Source organism: Nilaparvata lugens, chromosome 11 (assembly GCF_014356525.2).
Source record: "Nilaparvata lugens isolate BPH chromosome 11, ASM1435652v1, whole genome shotgun sequence".
Lineage (NCBI taxonomy): Eukaryota > Metazoa > Arthropoda > Insecta > Hemiptera > Delphacidae > Nilaparvata > Nilaparvata lugens.
The window spans coordinates 30,442,351-30,456,983 of NC_052514.1; the positions used below are offsets into that span (position 1 = coordinate 30,442,351).

The 14,633-nt window shown below is 34.6% G+C and overlaps 1 protein-coding gene across 1 annotated transcript; it reads left to right on the plus strand.

Annotated features, from left to right (window-relative positions):
• Positions 1–7,044: 7,044 nt before the first annotated feature.
• Positions 7,045–11,714, plus strand: LOC111052669 (keratin-associated protein 19-1). The gene is made up of 2 exons (XM_039438138.1): positions 7,045–7,191; positions 11,037–11,714. The coding sequence occupies exons 1-2, from the start codon at positions 7,171–7,173 to the stop codon at positions 11,490–11,492; spliced, it is 477 nt and encodes a 158-aa protein (XP_039294072.1). The 5' UTR covers positions 7,045–7,170; the 3' UTR covers positions 11,493–11,714.
• The last annotated feature ends 2,919 nt before the right edge of the window (positions 11,715–14,633 follow it).

A 14,633-nucleotide genomic window follows, 5' to 3' on the forward strand; every position in this document is an offset into this window, starting at 1 on the left:
TATTCAGTTTACTCACATGCCTGCCATAGTTTCTGAATTCACTTGGAGTCCTGTATGTGCTCAAGATGTAATTGGAGCGGTTTAAGGTTTCAGGAGTTCCAATTGTAAGGATATTTATGGCATGACCTCCAAACCAGGTCTTCTTACAAACAAATATCCAAGTCAGCTGGCGACAGGACAATAACGCTGGAGACATACGAGGTCTGCTATCTCTTATAGTGAATCATTCAATAGAATCAACAGTTGCCAACAGTTTGCAATTGTATAATCACATTTTCTCGAATTTCGAGCTTATTTTCAATTTTAGGTGAAAATGTTACTGAACATTAATTGTAGAGATTTTTATGCTCAATCTTCTCCACTCAAAATGTTTTTCTCAAATTGTATCTGAAGTCTGATAATTGAGAATCTAAAATCAAACTTTGCATAGATGGGGTGGAGCTCCTGAAGTTTTTACAGATATGAGACTTGTGGCAGTTGATAGAGCTTATCAATTACTATTTTAGGTATAAATTTAATCAAAATCGTTGCAGCCATTTTCGAGAAAATCGCGAAAAACCCTGTTTTTGACAACATTTTCTCCATTTTAGCCGTCATCTTGAATTGCATTTGATCGAAATTGTTCGTGTCGGATCCTTATATTGTAAGTACCTCAAGTTCCAAATTTAAAGTCATTCCGTTAATTGGGAGATGAGATATCGTGTACACAGACGCACATACACTCACACACACTTTAGAGATGGCTAAAATGGAGAAAATGTTGTCAAAAAAAGGATTTTTCGCGATTTTCTCGGAAACGGCTCCAACGATTTTGATTAAATTCATACCTAAAATAGTCATTGATAAGTTCTATCAACTGCCACAAGTCCCATATCTGTAAAAATTTCAGGAGCTCCGCCCATCTATGCAAAGTTTGATTTTAGATTCCCATTTATCAGGCTTCAGATACAATTTAAACAAAAAATTCAAATGGAAAAGATTGAGCATGAAAATCTCTACAATTAATGTTCAGTTACATTTTCACCTAAAATTGGAAATAAGCACGAAATTCGAGAAAATGTTCTTATCCAATTGCAAACTGTTGGCAACTGTTGATTCTATTGAATGATTCACTATGAAGAGATAGCAGAACTCGTATGTCTCCAGCGTTATTGTCCTGTCACCAGTTGGCTCAGATCTTTATTTATAAGTAGACTTGCGATGCGCGTGAACACTAGCGTCAGGTGATCAATTTTCATAACGGAAAGTTGTGTGAGTGCGCCATACCAGATTTTTTTTATTGAAAGCTACCTTCATCTACTTTCTTTGGTAAAACAATCAATGTTGGAGAATAATTGGGAAATGGGAAAAGCGCCTCACTTCTATGGAAGATATTTTTACATTAGGAAAAGCAACAACAGCTATTTGACCGTTTTAATAAATAGCCCCTTTCTTTCGCCCAAGTTGAATTTTGGCCGTATCTCTTCATTCTATGCAAACAGATTCCACAACGGACACTACTGAAGTTTTAAAAATACCCTCCATATATCATACTGAATCATTAAAATTTCATCGAGATTGTTTAAGTAGTTTTCGCGATCTGTCTGATATACAAACAAAATTAGTCTTGATAGAATAGGATCAATTGATAGAAGCAACTCCCGTCATAAAAGTTTGTTTTATGAAAAATAAACATCATCTACACTCCCAGGAATAGCTCTGATTGAAGCAGCAGTGCCCAATCAATTTGTTCTCAATAAATGCATTTTAATTAGTTCTACAACTTGGTGCCAACCTAATGAAGTCATATCAACCTGACAACCTGACAAAATTATATATCTAGTTTCCAGTTAACAACTGTTTCGAAGAGGTACTCTCTCTAGGTTATAGTTCTGTAGTATGATATGATATTATGATATGGATATTTCAATTATAATTACGGTAAGAGATTAGGAGATGAAGAATATACATGCTAAAAGACGAACTTTAAACCCTTAAAAACCACCCTTAGAGTTGAGATATCGCCAAAATATTTCTTAGTGAGCACCTTGTACGTATAAGGAATCTATATTCCAAGTTTTGTTGCAATCCATCCAGTAGTTTTCCAGAAATCGTGATCAGTGAGTGAGTGAGTGAGTCAGTGAGATAAGAATTTTATAAGTATAGATAGATTATGTGATCTTGGACTTAATGTGTGACAAGTTCATCTTCAGTTTTGCTTCCAATTATTTGCTTGAAATTTTATTCATTCAAGACTAGGAGGAATTAATTGCTTACTTTGACAACGAAATCTTTTGGCTGGACAACCTGAGAACGATAACTCAGAGAACTATTTCTCCGAAGCATTGTTGTAGAGTTAAAAGTCCTAAAATAGCAGAAGATTGGATGAAGAAATTGAAAAAAAATTTCACACTTTCAAGAGTGGACACCATATCTCGAAAAATATTGGAGATATCTCAAAACGGGTAGAAGGAAGGAGACGGGGCCGCCGAAAACAATGGACGAACAGTTAGTAGTTCTAGTGACCCTTCAGTGGTCGCCTATTGTTTATGAATTTCTACATTTTCGTAGTCTATTGTTAAGGATTCTACTTTAAGGAATAAATTGGTGGACCAGCCAGGTTAAAGTGGTAAAGCCAGTGGTAGCCTACAGTGACTGGATAAACACACACATTACTATCGATTATAAGAACAAATTTAGTCAAACTAAGAACGTATTTTTACTTTCCTTGCCCTACTACCATAGGTGAGGAAAGTATTGCTTTCCAAAAAAAATTAAGGTACCCCAATTTCAAGATTTTATACGTTTCAAGGTCCCCTGAGTCCATAAATATGATTTTTGGGTGTTGGGCTGTGTGTGTATGTGTGTGTGTATGTGTGGTATGTGTGTGTGTGTGTATGTGTGTATGTCTGTGAACACGATAACTCCATTCCTAATTAACCGATTGAATTGAAATTTTAAACTTAAGGTCCTTATACCATGAGGACCCGACAATAAGAAAATCAATGAAATTAAATTCAATATGGCGGAAAAAATGGCGGATAATTACTAAAAAACCATGTTTTTCACGATTTTCTCAAAATTGACTTGACTGATTTATTTTAAATTCATGCCCTGTATAGTTATTTATCAGCTCTATCAACTGGCATGAGTCTTTTTCCTTGGAAACTAATGGGGTCCACCCCATCCTTGAGAAATGGACTTTGTTAACTCCTTCTCGTGCATGAGGTAGGTAGGTACAACAGTTTATTAAAAGAATACATAGTCGAGATTTTCATCTGTAGAACAGCTGTTTTGACGACTTTTAAAAAAATCATCGAATTTCACAATTTACACAAAGGAAAATGTACTCTGAAAACAATTATATATATACACATATACAGTAGTCTGATCATAGTTTCAAATATGTTGCCGCCAATCGTCATTATGTTATTCCTCTTAATTATTCTCGTTTAAGAATTAGGCTCACAGCTCAATGAACAAGGTAGCAAGGAAAGCTGTGTGAGTTTACCACACCAGATTTTTTTATAAAGATTACGTCCTTTTATACTTATCCTTAAGTCCTATTATAATTATTCAGTGTACATGAAGAGACTAAATACATTACATAGACATTACAGTACACAAACACACACATATCAAATTACAAATAGTTTACTATATGGTGAAATGAGAAATTTGGTCAAACTAAGACCATATATTCAGTGTACATAATGAGACTAGCACCATGAACTCACCAAATGTCCTAATTAGAAGTCTTGAAGAGTCCTGTAACATCTTCTCCTGCCAAAATTGAAAATAACTTAAGAACTAATGCAGAATAAGAATACACAGCCATCCCATTTGAAAGTAGAATGCTTCTCCACCCGCTCCAAGTAATATGGAAAATTATTTTTCGAATAGTGGACTATTTATGAAGCAATTCTCAATTTATGTACCCAAAGCGGCCCAGAGAGCCTTGTCATCTCATTAGCCAAGTTGTATGCTGCTGCCTATATTTACATAAGCTGCTAGAAATAGCATTTCTCTATTCTACTTCCTAATCTAGACCTTATCAATTAATTATCTATACTACGGGTATCTTGCTAAGCTATCCTGTACATTTATTAAAGGAAATGAAACTACTGCGGGAAAAATAATTGATGGCTTTGAAAAAGTCTTCAAACTGTTCCTCTGTCCTCGAATACATATTTCTCCATACATACTCCACGAGATATGTTTCGAACAAAGTAACTGCCATTCGACCTATTCTTCGACGCATATCGTGATTTATCTTAGCCCAATGACTTTCTATGGTCTGAGTGTGCACATTTCGATCACCAGGGCAAACAAAGTTCAGCGAGTGATTTACTGTTTTGTGGAGATATCCATTTCTAGAGAGATTTATTGTAGCCCCTCCACATATCAGTAATGACTGTCGTCCCAGGCTCCAATTATCCGAAATTATTCGAAGTAGAGTATCTGAGTCCTATTTTTCAACAATTAAAAAAAAAATACTTTCTCGATCCATACTACCAACTACCCAACGAGTTCTAGTCAGACGACCGCGATTGTACTTACGTTTTCCAAACGCACTCTCATCCACTTCAACAATTCGTCCGGTGCCACCTATTTCACTAGAATTCCAGCAACCACACAACTAGAAACTCCCTGAAAGCTTCTCACAGTAGGATGCGAAATAGTGGACTGTACCCAGCGCAGTGTACAGATAGCGCGGCCCCGTCTCCTTTCTTTAACCCCTATAATTATTCTATAAACTGTACCTATATGTTGTGTATATAGGCTGTTAATGTATTGTGTAAATTAATAAATATAGAATTGATATAGTAGCATTTCTCAAACAACAAAATGTTCTTTGAATGATTATAGAACAATTAAAAATTGATTTAAAGCACTATACATTGCGGGACTTTTTTCTATCCCGTCTTCAGGTACAAATTCGAAATAAATAAACATCAGTATTAACTAATTCAAGATTATTGAAACAATGTTCATCAATGATTGAAAAAAACATAATATAAGGTTTTCAATGCTATAATGCTTATTTATTATAATTTTGAATAAGTCAACACTAATGTTTATTTATTTTGAGTTTTTGCCTGGAGATGGGAGTAAATCCTGAAATTTATAGTGCTTTCTATAAATTGATTTTAATGGTTTTATAATTTAGAGGTTTATCGCATTTTAAAAAGAAGTAAAAGGTCTTTTTCAAAAAGCTGTACTATTTCCTCTTCATTTGTATTATCTCTATATTAGTTATCAATCGATTAATTTATCTATTACTGCCGATGAGTAATTGATCCCTTCAATAATTATTGTGATTTTTATAATAACTGCTCGCTAAATATGCTAACATCTGGTATAGGTAACAAAAAACTTTGAAAATTAGAAATCAGAACTTTCCTATCACGATGAATGGTCAAGTTGCCCAATCTGCGGAAATTGTTGAGTTCAAATTGACGTCGCTCGACAGTGAGACGCTGTTGATACGCACAAGTGTGCACTGAATTGAAATTGGCTGCCGGCAGAGAGTCGCTCCACTCGTAAAAACACAACTGGCTAGCGTCGCAAATGTGCATCGAGCCTCATTTATATTATAACAACATTTCACAATCACAGTAGGTGATAATCCATGAATTGATCATAAATTGTACCGGTATATTATAGTAACTTTATAACTCATAGATCACAATTCCTGGATAATAATTCATAAACAGCAATGTAGCACATTTTATGTAATCACAAAAGAATTAAATGTATCAAAGAATTAAGAATTAATATATCAAAGTCCATAACTACTGCCACTACCAAGGCATACTGCCATGCTCTGAGTTGAAGTAGGCTTTAATGAAGTGGAATGACAAATTCTCAGTGAATGCGGATTTGTTTTAACTATTCATGTTCATTGAGTTTTTCATCAATAGACTTTACCAAAACTTTCAATAAAAATTTTTATACTGGAAACAAATTCATGTTTGTATGCACTCAGCAGATCGAGTAGGATAATATAGCACTTTCGATAACGAAAAAATAAAAATTTTATCTCTTGACAACTACTTACTAGGAGAGAGTACCTACAGCAGCGGGCGCGAGCTCAGTCTGATATGGCTTGGTAGTAGAGTATACTCAACACTAGAAAGCTAAATTTCTGCGACAGTCTTATAGGGGAATGCATAAAATAGTGAAATTAGTATACATTATACATTGAACAGAATTCAATGCTTTTTATAAACTCATAATCAGCAAGGAGTTCTTAAAGGATTAATAATAAGGCATAAATGAGGAAAAACTAGACACTTGAAAAAATAAATGAAACATGTGGGAAATGTTGTACAGGATGGCGTATCCGTATAGATAAATGTATAGATTTCCGAGATATGATTATGTGAAAAACCACCCTCACTCCCTTAGCACAGGCGATAGTGGTTAGGACTTCTTATATATGTTCATCCCCCAACTACCACAAATTGAGCAGCAAAAATTGTTTACCAAAAGTTTCAATTTTTCATATCTAGCTGCCATGTCTTCCAGAAGATTCTCTGGGATCCAGGTGGTAAGGGGGGGGAGGCGCAGCCCCCCTGCATCTACCGCCGCCCACTATTTTCTCGTATTATAAATATTGATGTAATACCTTATTCAATCTGTCTCTATGTCTTATGGGGAAATAGAATCTGATAATTTTTTTGCAATTTATATTACCATATACATCAATTATGTAGAGACAATTTTTCATGATTCACGAATCTATAATTCAACTTTTTGAGATGAGTTGTATGATAGATGGAAATAATATATAGGGTATTTTTCAAAATTGTTTGCTAGATTTGAAAAAGCGTGTTGGTTATATTATTTTCAAATTAGGTCTATACTTATCATCATGATCTAATATTCTCAAACTTACTTGATAACAAAGATTGAGTTGAAATAAGTTTAGCCCGTGCATTTCAAATTTGAAAAGTAAAACAATGAGCACATATCTAAAAAAATAGTTTATTCGTTTCCAACAATATTATTTGTTGGAAATCCCTAATCTACCTTGAATCGCATTTGTCATGGTGGTTCAAATTTCTGTTCTATTGATCAGGTGCAGAACTAATTTTTCATGTATAAATACTCCGAATGATGATTGAATATTTATCAGACTTCCTTCAACAGTCAGTCACTTGCTGAAGAAATCCACTCCTCTCCAAGATGAGCTTTAAACTTTTCTCGGTAAGTTAAATATCTTTCTATAGAAGAACTAGAGAAATTCAACTTGAATATTTATTTCATATTTTATATTCTATATTCTCTATTCTCTATTCTATATTCTATATTCTATATTCTATATTCTATATTCTATATTCTATATTCTATATTCTATATTCTATATTCTATACTCTATACTCTATATTCTATATTTCTGTCAATATAGTATATGGTAAAATAGGAGAAACATTGACTAAGGTTACATTAGAGTCGATCACTTTGAATGTTTAGGTACATAATCGAATTATCCATGAGCCGAAAAACAAAATTTGAAAAGTGCCATTGAAACAAGTTGTGACTTGCATGTAACTGCTCACACTAAACGCACCAGCAAGTGCAATCGTTTAGTGTGAGTGTTCCTATTGCTCTTCCAGATTTTGTTTCTCATCTACAAGCTTGGTCATGCAAAACCAAGCGTGCACTTGCATATATACGCATTCAATGTGATCACACACCAGTGGCGGTTTTATGGGGGGGGGGGGTTGTGTGGCGGGGTTGTGTGTCGACGTCTGGGACGTTTTTCTGAGAATCACTCGCTGAGCAATTTTTCACAAACGTCCGCAACGTCTGCAAACTAGCGCATGAACAGAAAACACTTTTGAACCACGTGCTTAGCTCCCTCTCATTGAGTGAGATGTGTTTATTTGACTGAAACGTCTGTGGATGTTTAGTATGTTGCTGGGCGGTGTGAAAAGGGCGCGTCGTGGACGTCGGCGAAGTCCACAACGTCTGCGACACCGGTGTGAAAAGGCCTTAAATAACAGTGAATTTTAGTGCTCATAGTGAAATGCTTAAAACGTGAGTTTCAATAAAAAAAATAATGTCCCCCCTGTGGAAGTAACCCCCTGAACCACCCCCTGCTGTTGGACTACCGCCCCCCTTACAACTATCGTAAGACCGCCTCTGACACACACTTACATTAATTAGCACTTAACGTAGTAGAAAGTTTGTTTGTGTAGGCTGTGTGCTGTGACTGGTTAGAATGAATTATTTACAAATGTATTTCGAATTAATATCAAGAGAGTAATCTATATTTTATTAGAGGAATCAGGATAGTGCTCAGGTATAAAAATGTGAGTACTATGATCAGATAAATGGAGGTCTCTTGAAATTTTTAGAAGGCCTAATCTTACTCATTATAAAAATACTCATTCATTACAATATAACACATAAGGAACAAAACTATATTACTATTTTCAAATATTTGAATAAATATAGATATGATAAACTATAAACTATTATATTATACAGAGTGTCCCACGAAAGGTGTAAGAGCCAAAGACCATGGATTCTACATGAATTTAGAAAAAAAATTGTAGTAACATTTTCTCACATCGACCTTAGTTTTCTAGATATATCAATATTTCTTTATTTTTCAAATGTCAATATCTAGAAAACTATCAGTATAAATAAATCTAATTCAAAGGATATGGTTGGAAAGTGGAAGACATTTTCAATAAGATTCATATATTTGTTCTTTTGTTTGACGTTTTTAAACGCTTCATGAGTGAAATATAGCCTTGAACTCGACAAATGTACTTTCTTTAACTTTGAGAGCCCCAAAAAAGTTGAAAAATCTGGTGTGGTACACTCACACAACTTTCCTTGCTCATTGAACTATAAGCCTCATTATCAAACGAGAATAATTTAGGGGAATAACATAATGACGATTGACGGCAACATATTTGCAACTACGATCGGACTACTGTATATGTATCTCTTTTCTGTATAGGGCTACTTGTAATATAAATATAAAGAAAATAAAAATCTCAGTACCCTTTTTTTTGAAATATTTTGTGATATTTTTATCACTTGAAAATGGCATGAATGTCCCAAACATGTAGTGATAAAATATTTCAAAAAAAGGGTACTGAGATTTTTATTTTCTTTATATTCACTGTATATGTATATATACAATTATTGTTTTCAGAGTACTTTTTCCTTTATGTAAATTGTGAAATTCAATGATTTTTTGAAATTGGTCAAAACAGCTGTTCTACAGATGAAATATCTTGACTATGACAGTGTTCTTCTTATAAACTGCTCTACCTACCCACGGTATATGGAAGAAGAAAAAGTAAAAACCGTGTACCTACCTACCTCATGCACGAGAAGGAAGTTAAAAAGTCCATTTCTCAAGGATTGGGTGGACCCCCCATTAGTACCCCAGGAAAAAGACTCATGTCAGTTGATAGAGCTAATAAATAACTATACAGGGTATGGAGATTTGAAAAAAATCGTTAGAGCTGTTTTTGAGAAATCGTGAAAAACGTGGTTTTTTAGTAACTGTCATTTTTCTCAAGAATATTACGGAGCTCCTGCAATTTTCTCAGAAATGAGACTCATGCCAGTTGATAGGGCTTATAAATAGCTATCCATGGTATAAATTTGAAGAAAATCGTTAAAGCCATTTTCGAGAAAAACGTGAAAAACATGGTTTTTTAGTAATTATCCGCCATTTTTTCCGCCATCTTGAATTGAATTTCAGGGACTCAGGGGACCTTGAAACGTATAGAAAACTTGAAATTGGGGTACCTTATTTTTTTTGGAAACCAATACTTTCCTTACCTATGGTAGTAGGGCAAGGAAAGTAATAAAAATGTCAAACATAGGAATAATTTATAATTATGAATCATATTGGAAATTCCTCTGTCCAACCATATCCTTAGGATTGGATCTTGACTGATAGTTTTCTATTAATAGACGTTTTACAAAAATATAGAAAAATCTATCTAATTATCTTGAAAACCAAGGTTAATAAGAGAATTTAACTGAATATTAATTATTGTTGTTGAAAATTTAATGTAGAATGTAGAACACCTTTCATTGGAAATGCTGTATAATGTCTATCAAATACCGTATTCTATTTCGTTTATACAGTAACACAAAGTGAATTCATTGTATTCAAATATTATGGTATGTGCTTTGCATAGTTTGTTTCCAAAAATCTAGTAGTTCTGTGAACAGTAGACCTCGCGCAGTATAAACCACAGTCTCCTCTAATACTGTCGATCAGAGTAAATTTTGTCCTGTCCTGTCGGGTCGGTTAGATATCGGTGAGAAAACTGCTAATGACTGTCTAATTTCTTGAGAATCCATTGCCGCGTTTCGCCGTACATGCAGAAAATATGAACATTTAAACATTCAAACATTTAAATAGGCCTACCTAAATGCATACATAAACAGAAATGCAAAACCGTCAACTTGAATCTTAGACCTCACTTCGCTCGGTCAAATATCGTTGTTTAAGAAAACAACATGAAATTTCTACTCCACTCAATTTTTTCATTCGTCAACGTTGCACTCAGAAAAACAACTAATGCATGAGTAAATTTGATTTCTCATCAGATTTAGGGGACCAAACTTCTCCATTTCAAAAACAATGTAGGCCTATGAAAATGTTAATTGAATTGTGTCTCCTATAGTGAGATCCACGATATAATGACAGTAGATTGAGATGGGAGAACAGCGTTGCCGATTCTCTGCCTTGATTAATTATCTTTCTACATTGTCAAAAACAGATTTGGCATCGTTGTGGAGCAAGAAAAGGATAGTACTACCTGCTTTGTCGAATGATAGACAAGGATAGCAACACCAAAGTTGATCAAATACTCAACGTACGGTCATTATAACGTGGATCTCACTATAGTACCTAATCTAATAGCTGATGATGACAATAGATTGCAAGGGCTGCAGGGTACGGTAACAGATGGAGGAGAAGCAGTGAATTGATATGACATGATTTAGTTGGAAGTTGGTGTTTGATATGAGTGAGCATCACTGTTAGATTGTTTGTGTGTTTGTTGCAGGTTGTTGCTGCCTTGGCACTAGCAGTACTCCTGCCAGCACGCGAGAGTGATGCCCAGATGGGCGCCTACCCTTACTCATCTCCAGATGCATATTCTGTTGCTGCTGGATATCCTAGATATGGTGCTGCTGAATATGGTGCACCCGCATATGGATATGGATATACTGCACCCGCATATGGATATGGATATCCTTCACCCGGATATGGATATACTGTGGAGAGAGGAGTTCAATGCAAATCTTATCAAAGATATTATCCAAATTATTCTTATGGATATGGGTATGGATATCCAGCATATGGATATGGATATGGATATCCAGCATATGGATATGGATATGGATTTTCACCCTACGGATATGGAAATCCAGCTTATGCAAATCCAGGATATGGATATCAAGCTTATCCAGCTTATGCAGGATATGCTGGAAATCCAGCAGGATATGGATTTGCAGCTTAGGCAAATCCAGGAATTAGATATGGGTATGCAAATGGTATTGGATATCCAGTAAATGAATATTAGCAACCATTTGCTCCTGCATATTAAGTAGCCATTGAAGATTTCATTAATTTAGCTTAAAAATTATTATCCACAGATTCTGAATATCATTCATTGTGGTAGTTCTCCTGTTGTAACTCAATTAATATGATCTGTCATCAATATAATAACTGCTGAAAAGTATATTGTATTTCATTTCAAATCTTGCTCCACACAATGGTATGATCATTTATTTGTAGTATATCTTTTCTCAAAAGTGTGCACATATTCAGTTAGAGGGCTCACTGGAGGTTACGAGAAAACCTCCAAATCTTGATATCTCCCCTGGCACTCCTGTGACACCCCAAACTTTATCGACACATTTCAATCAGCCTTGCACAGAAAATTCAATAGAAGCTTTTTTTGATCAGCTTCTGGAGATCAGTTAGTTTATATCCATAGTTAAATGTTGACCAAATTCAAAGGGCAACCCAGGAAAGGCCATTTTGCCGAAAATATGAAGATTTCCAATATATGGAACATTTTCAGCCAACACTACTCGTTCCCTGTTAAACGTGAACACAAAATTTGTTGAGTAGCACATTGAAGGCCACAGGTAAAACGCCATTCCTTGAAAATTCTACCCTCTGGCACCCCTAGCTAGACATATATAAATATATATGATAGTAATATAAATATAAATATAAACAGGATACACACGACACGGATGGATTAAAAACACTTAAAAACTTACATTTAAACGAGAATAATTTTTGGGGAGCTGGGCCCCTGGTTGATTGACAAAGGGGGCCCAGCTCCCCGAAAATTCTCGTTCAAATGTAAGTTTTTAAGTGTTTTTTTAATCTATCCGTGTCGTGTGTATCCTGTTTATATTTATATTTGTGAATCAACCAGGGGCCCAGCTCCCCGAAAATTCTCGTTTAAATGTAAGTTTTTAAGTGTTTTTAATCTATCCGTGTCATGTGTATCCTGTTTATATTTATATTATAAAACTTTAAAGTGTTCTCTGTTAAGTGCTATATATATATATATATATATATATATTATATATATATATATATATATATATATAGCCAATATATAAATATGTCGTAGGTCAATATACACATGAGAAAGGGATGTGTAGTTCTGATTCTTCAATATATTGTTTGAATACATAATAGAAGTCCAGAACAAAGTTTTTCATGCAAAATTTCCTTGCAGAGGAAAGATACAGAGTGGCCCTAAAATTGTCTTTTTCCGGTTCATTCTCCAGTTTTCAGCTATTTCCGCCAAATCCTGTAATCTGACAGAAAAATTCGCTCTTGCCTTTTTTTAGATCATGAAATATAATGATCGCAATGAAGTGAGATCATTCCAAACCCTCTATCTTTGCATCATGAGACAAATTCGGTCAAAAAATAGTAAATTCATCCTTGAGTGTACTGTAACCAGTATTTCAATACACAAAAATAACCAATTTCTATATTCAAAGCTTCTCTTTGATGTGAACGATTTATGGAAAAATACATTTGTAATGATGTATGATTCGATCATTGAAAAAAATCAAGGAATTGAAGATACTTTCCTCATAATAACTGTCTCGGCAGTGCTATGATAGGAAGCCGTGATTTAAAATACATTTTAGTCAAGTGAATTTCTAAAGAAGTCTACTGAAATTCTAAATATTAATGAAATAAAACAAGTGTACCATGCCATTATTCAGTCGTTGCTCGCTCAAGGATTGCTGGCCTGTGGCACTGCATACCATATATATATAATATTATCAATAGAGTAGAGATTGTACAGAGATCAATTCTCAAGGCAGGATTAAGAAATAACAGAAAATATTCCACAGCCATTCTGTTTAGAGAATCAAGAATTTTGTCTTTAAAAAAATTTTACATTAATGTTCTGTTAATATACATATACATACACATGTGTAAAAATTCCAATTCCAACTGCTCACACCCATAATACTGGGTAGACTTCGAATGTTGGTGTTATCAAAATCCAACAAACTAGCAGTTCTGTGAACAGTAGATCTCACGCAGTATTCTCATCCACAAGTACCTGATTGAAACTATAGACCTTATGGAAATACAGCAATAGACTGGCTTCTCCACACATCTGTGTAATCACTTGTCAGCTGATTTATGATGAATAATTCTATAGTCTGATTTTTACTCTAATATTGGCGTATGAAGGAGGCTCTTTTTCCTTTCATATTATCCTTGAAATGCAAAATTTCCAAAAACCTTGTATATACGTCGACGCGCAATTAAAAAAGGAACATATACCTGTCAAATTTCATGAAAATCTATTACCGCGTTTCGCCGTAAATGCGCAACATATAGACATTTAAACATTTAAGCATTTAAACATTTAAACATTGAAACATTAAGATTCGACCTGAATCTTAGACCTCACTTCGCTCGGTCAACTATTTTAAAAACCAATGCTTCTATATTTCACATATTTTCTTTCAAAGGAAAGAAAGTTGCTATCTACTCCTGTATAGTTGTAAAAGGCAATTAGGCGGGCAAAACGCAAATGCTCCTACCCTCTCATATACATTCATAAAAGGTGAATGGGCAGGCGAAGCCCACATTCTATCTGGAGCGCGAAGCACGGAGGCTCCTAACCCACTAGACCAGTGGTGCAGGGGGTGAAGCCCTCTGCCTAGCATGAAGCTCGTGTTATTATGCTATAATGACAACATATCTATATAGTAGGCCTATACACAGAGAAGGATTTAGCAGGATATCTTCCGTATAGCTGCTATCCTCCTATGCGGACTGTATGAGATGAGAGATGTGAGATGTGCAATTGAGTACATTAACAATAATAAATAAAGTGATAGATTAAAAAATGTACAATAATAATAATACATTGAAATAATAAGAAGCTACACAGGCAATGGAAATTCTTTGGATTGAAATTACAATATCCAGGCACTGAGCTTTGCTCTGGAGTACAAAAGTAGAGAAGCATAAAAGCATAGTTCATATTTATTTATTTATTTATCGATAAACAGAACACAATTCTTTTAAATGATTGGGTGAGGACCAAACAGACACAGGCTAAAACGTTTTCTTCCCCAACTTTTGATATATACCCTAC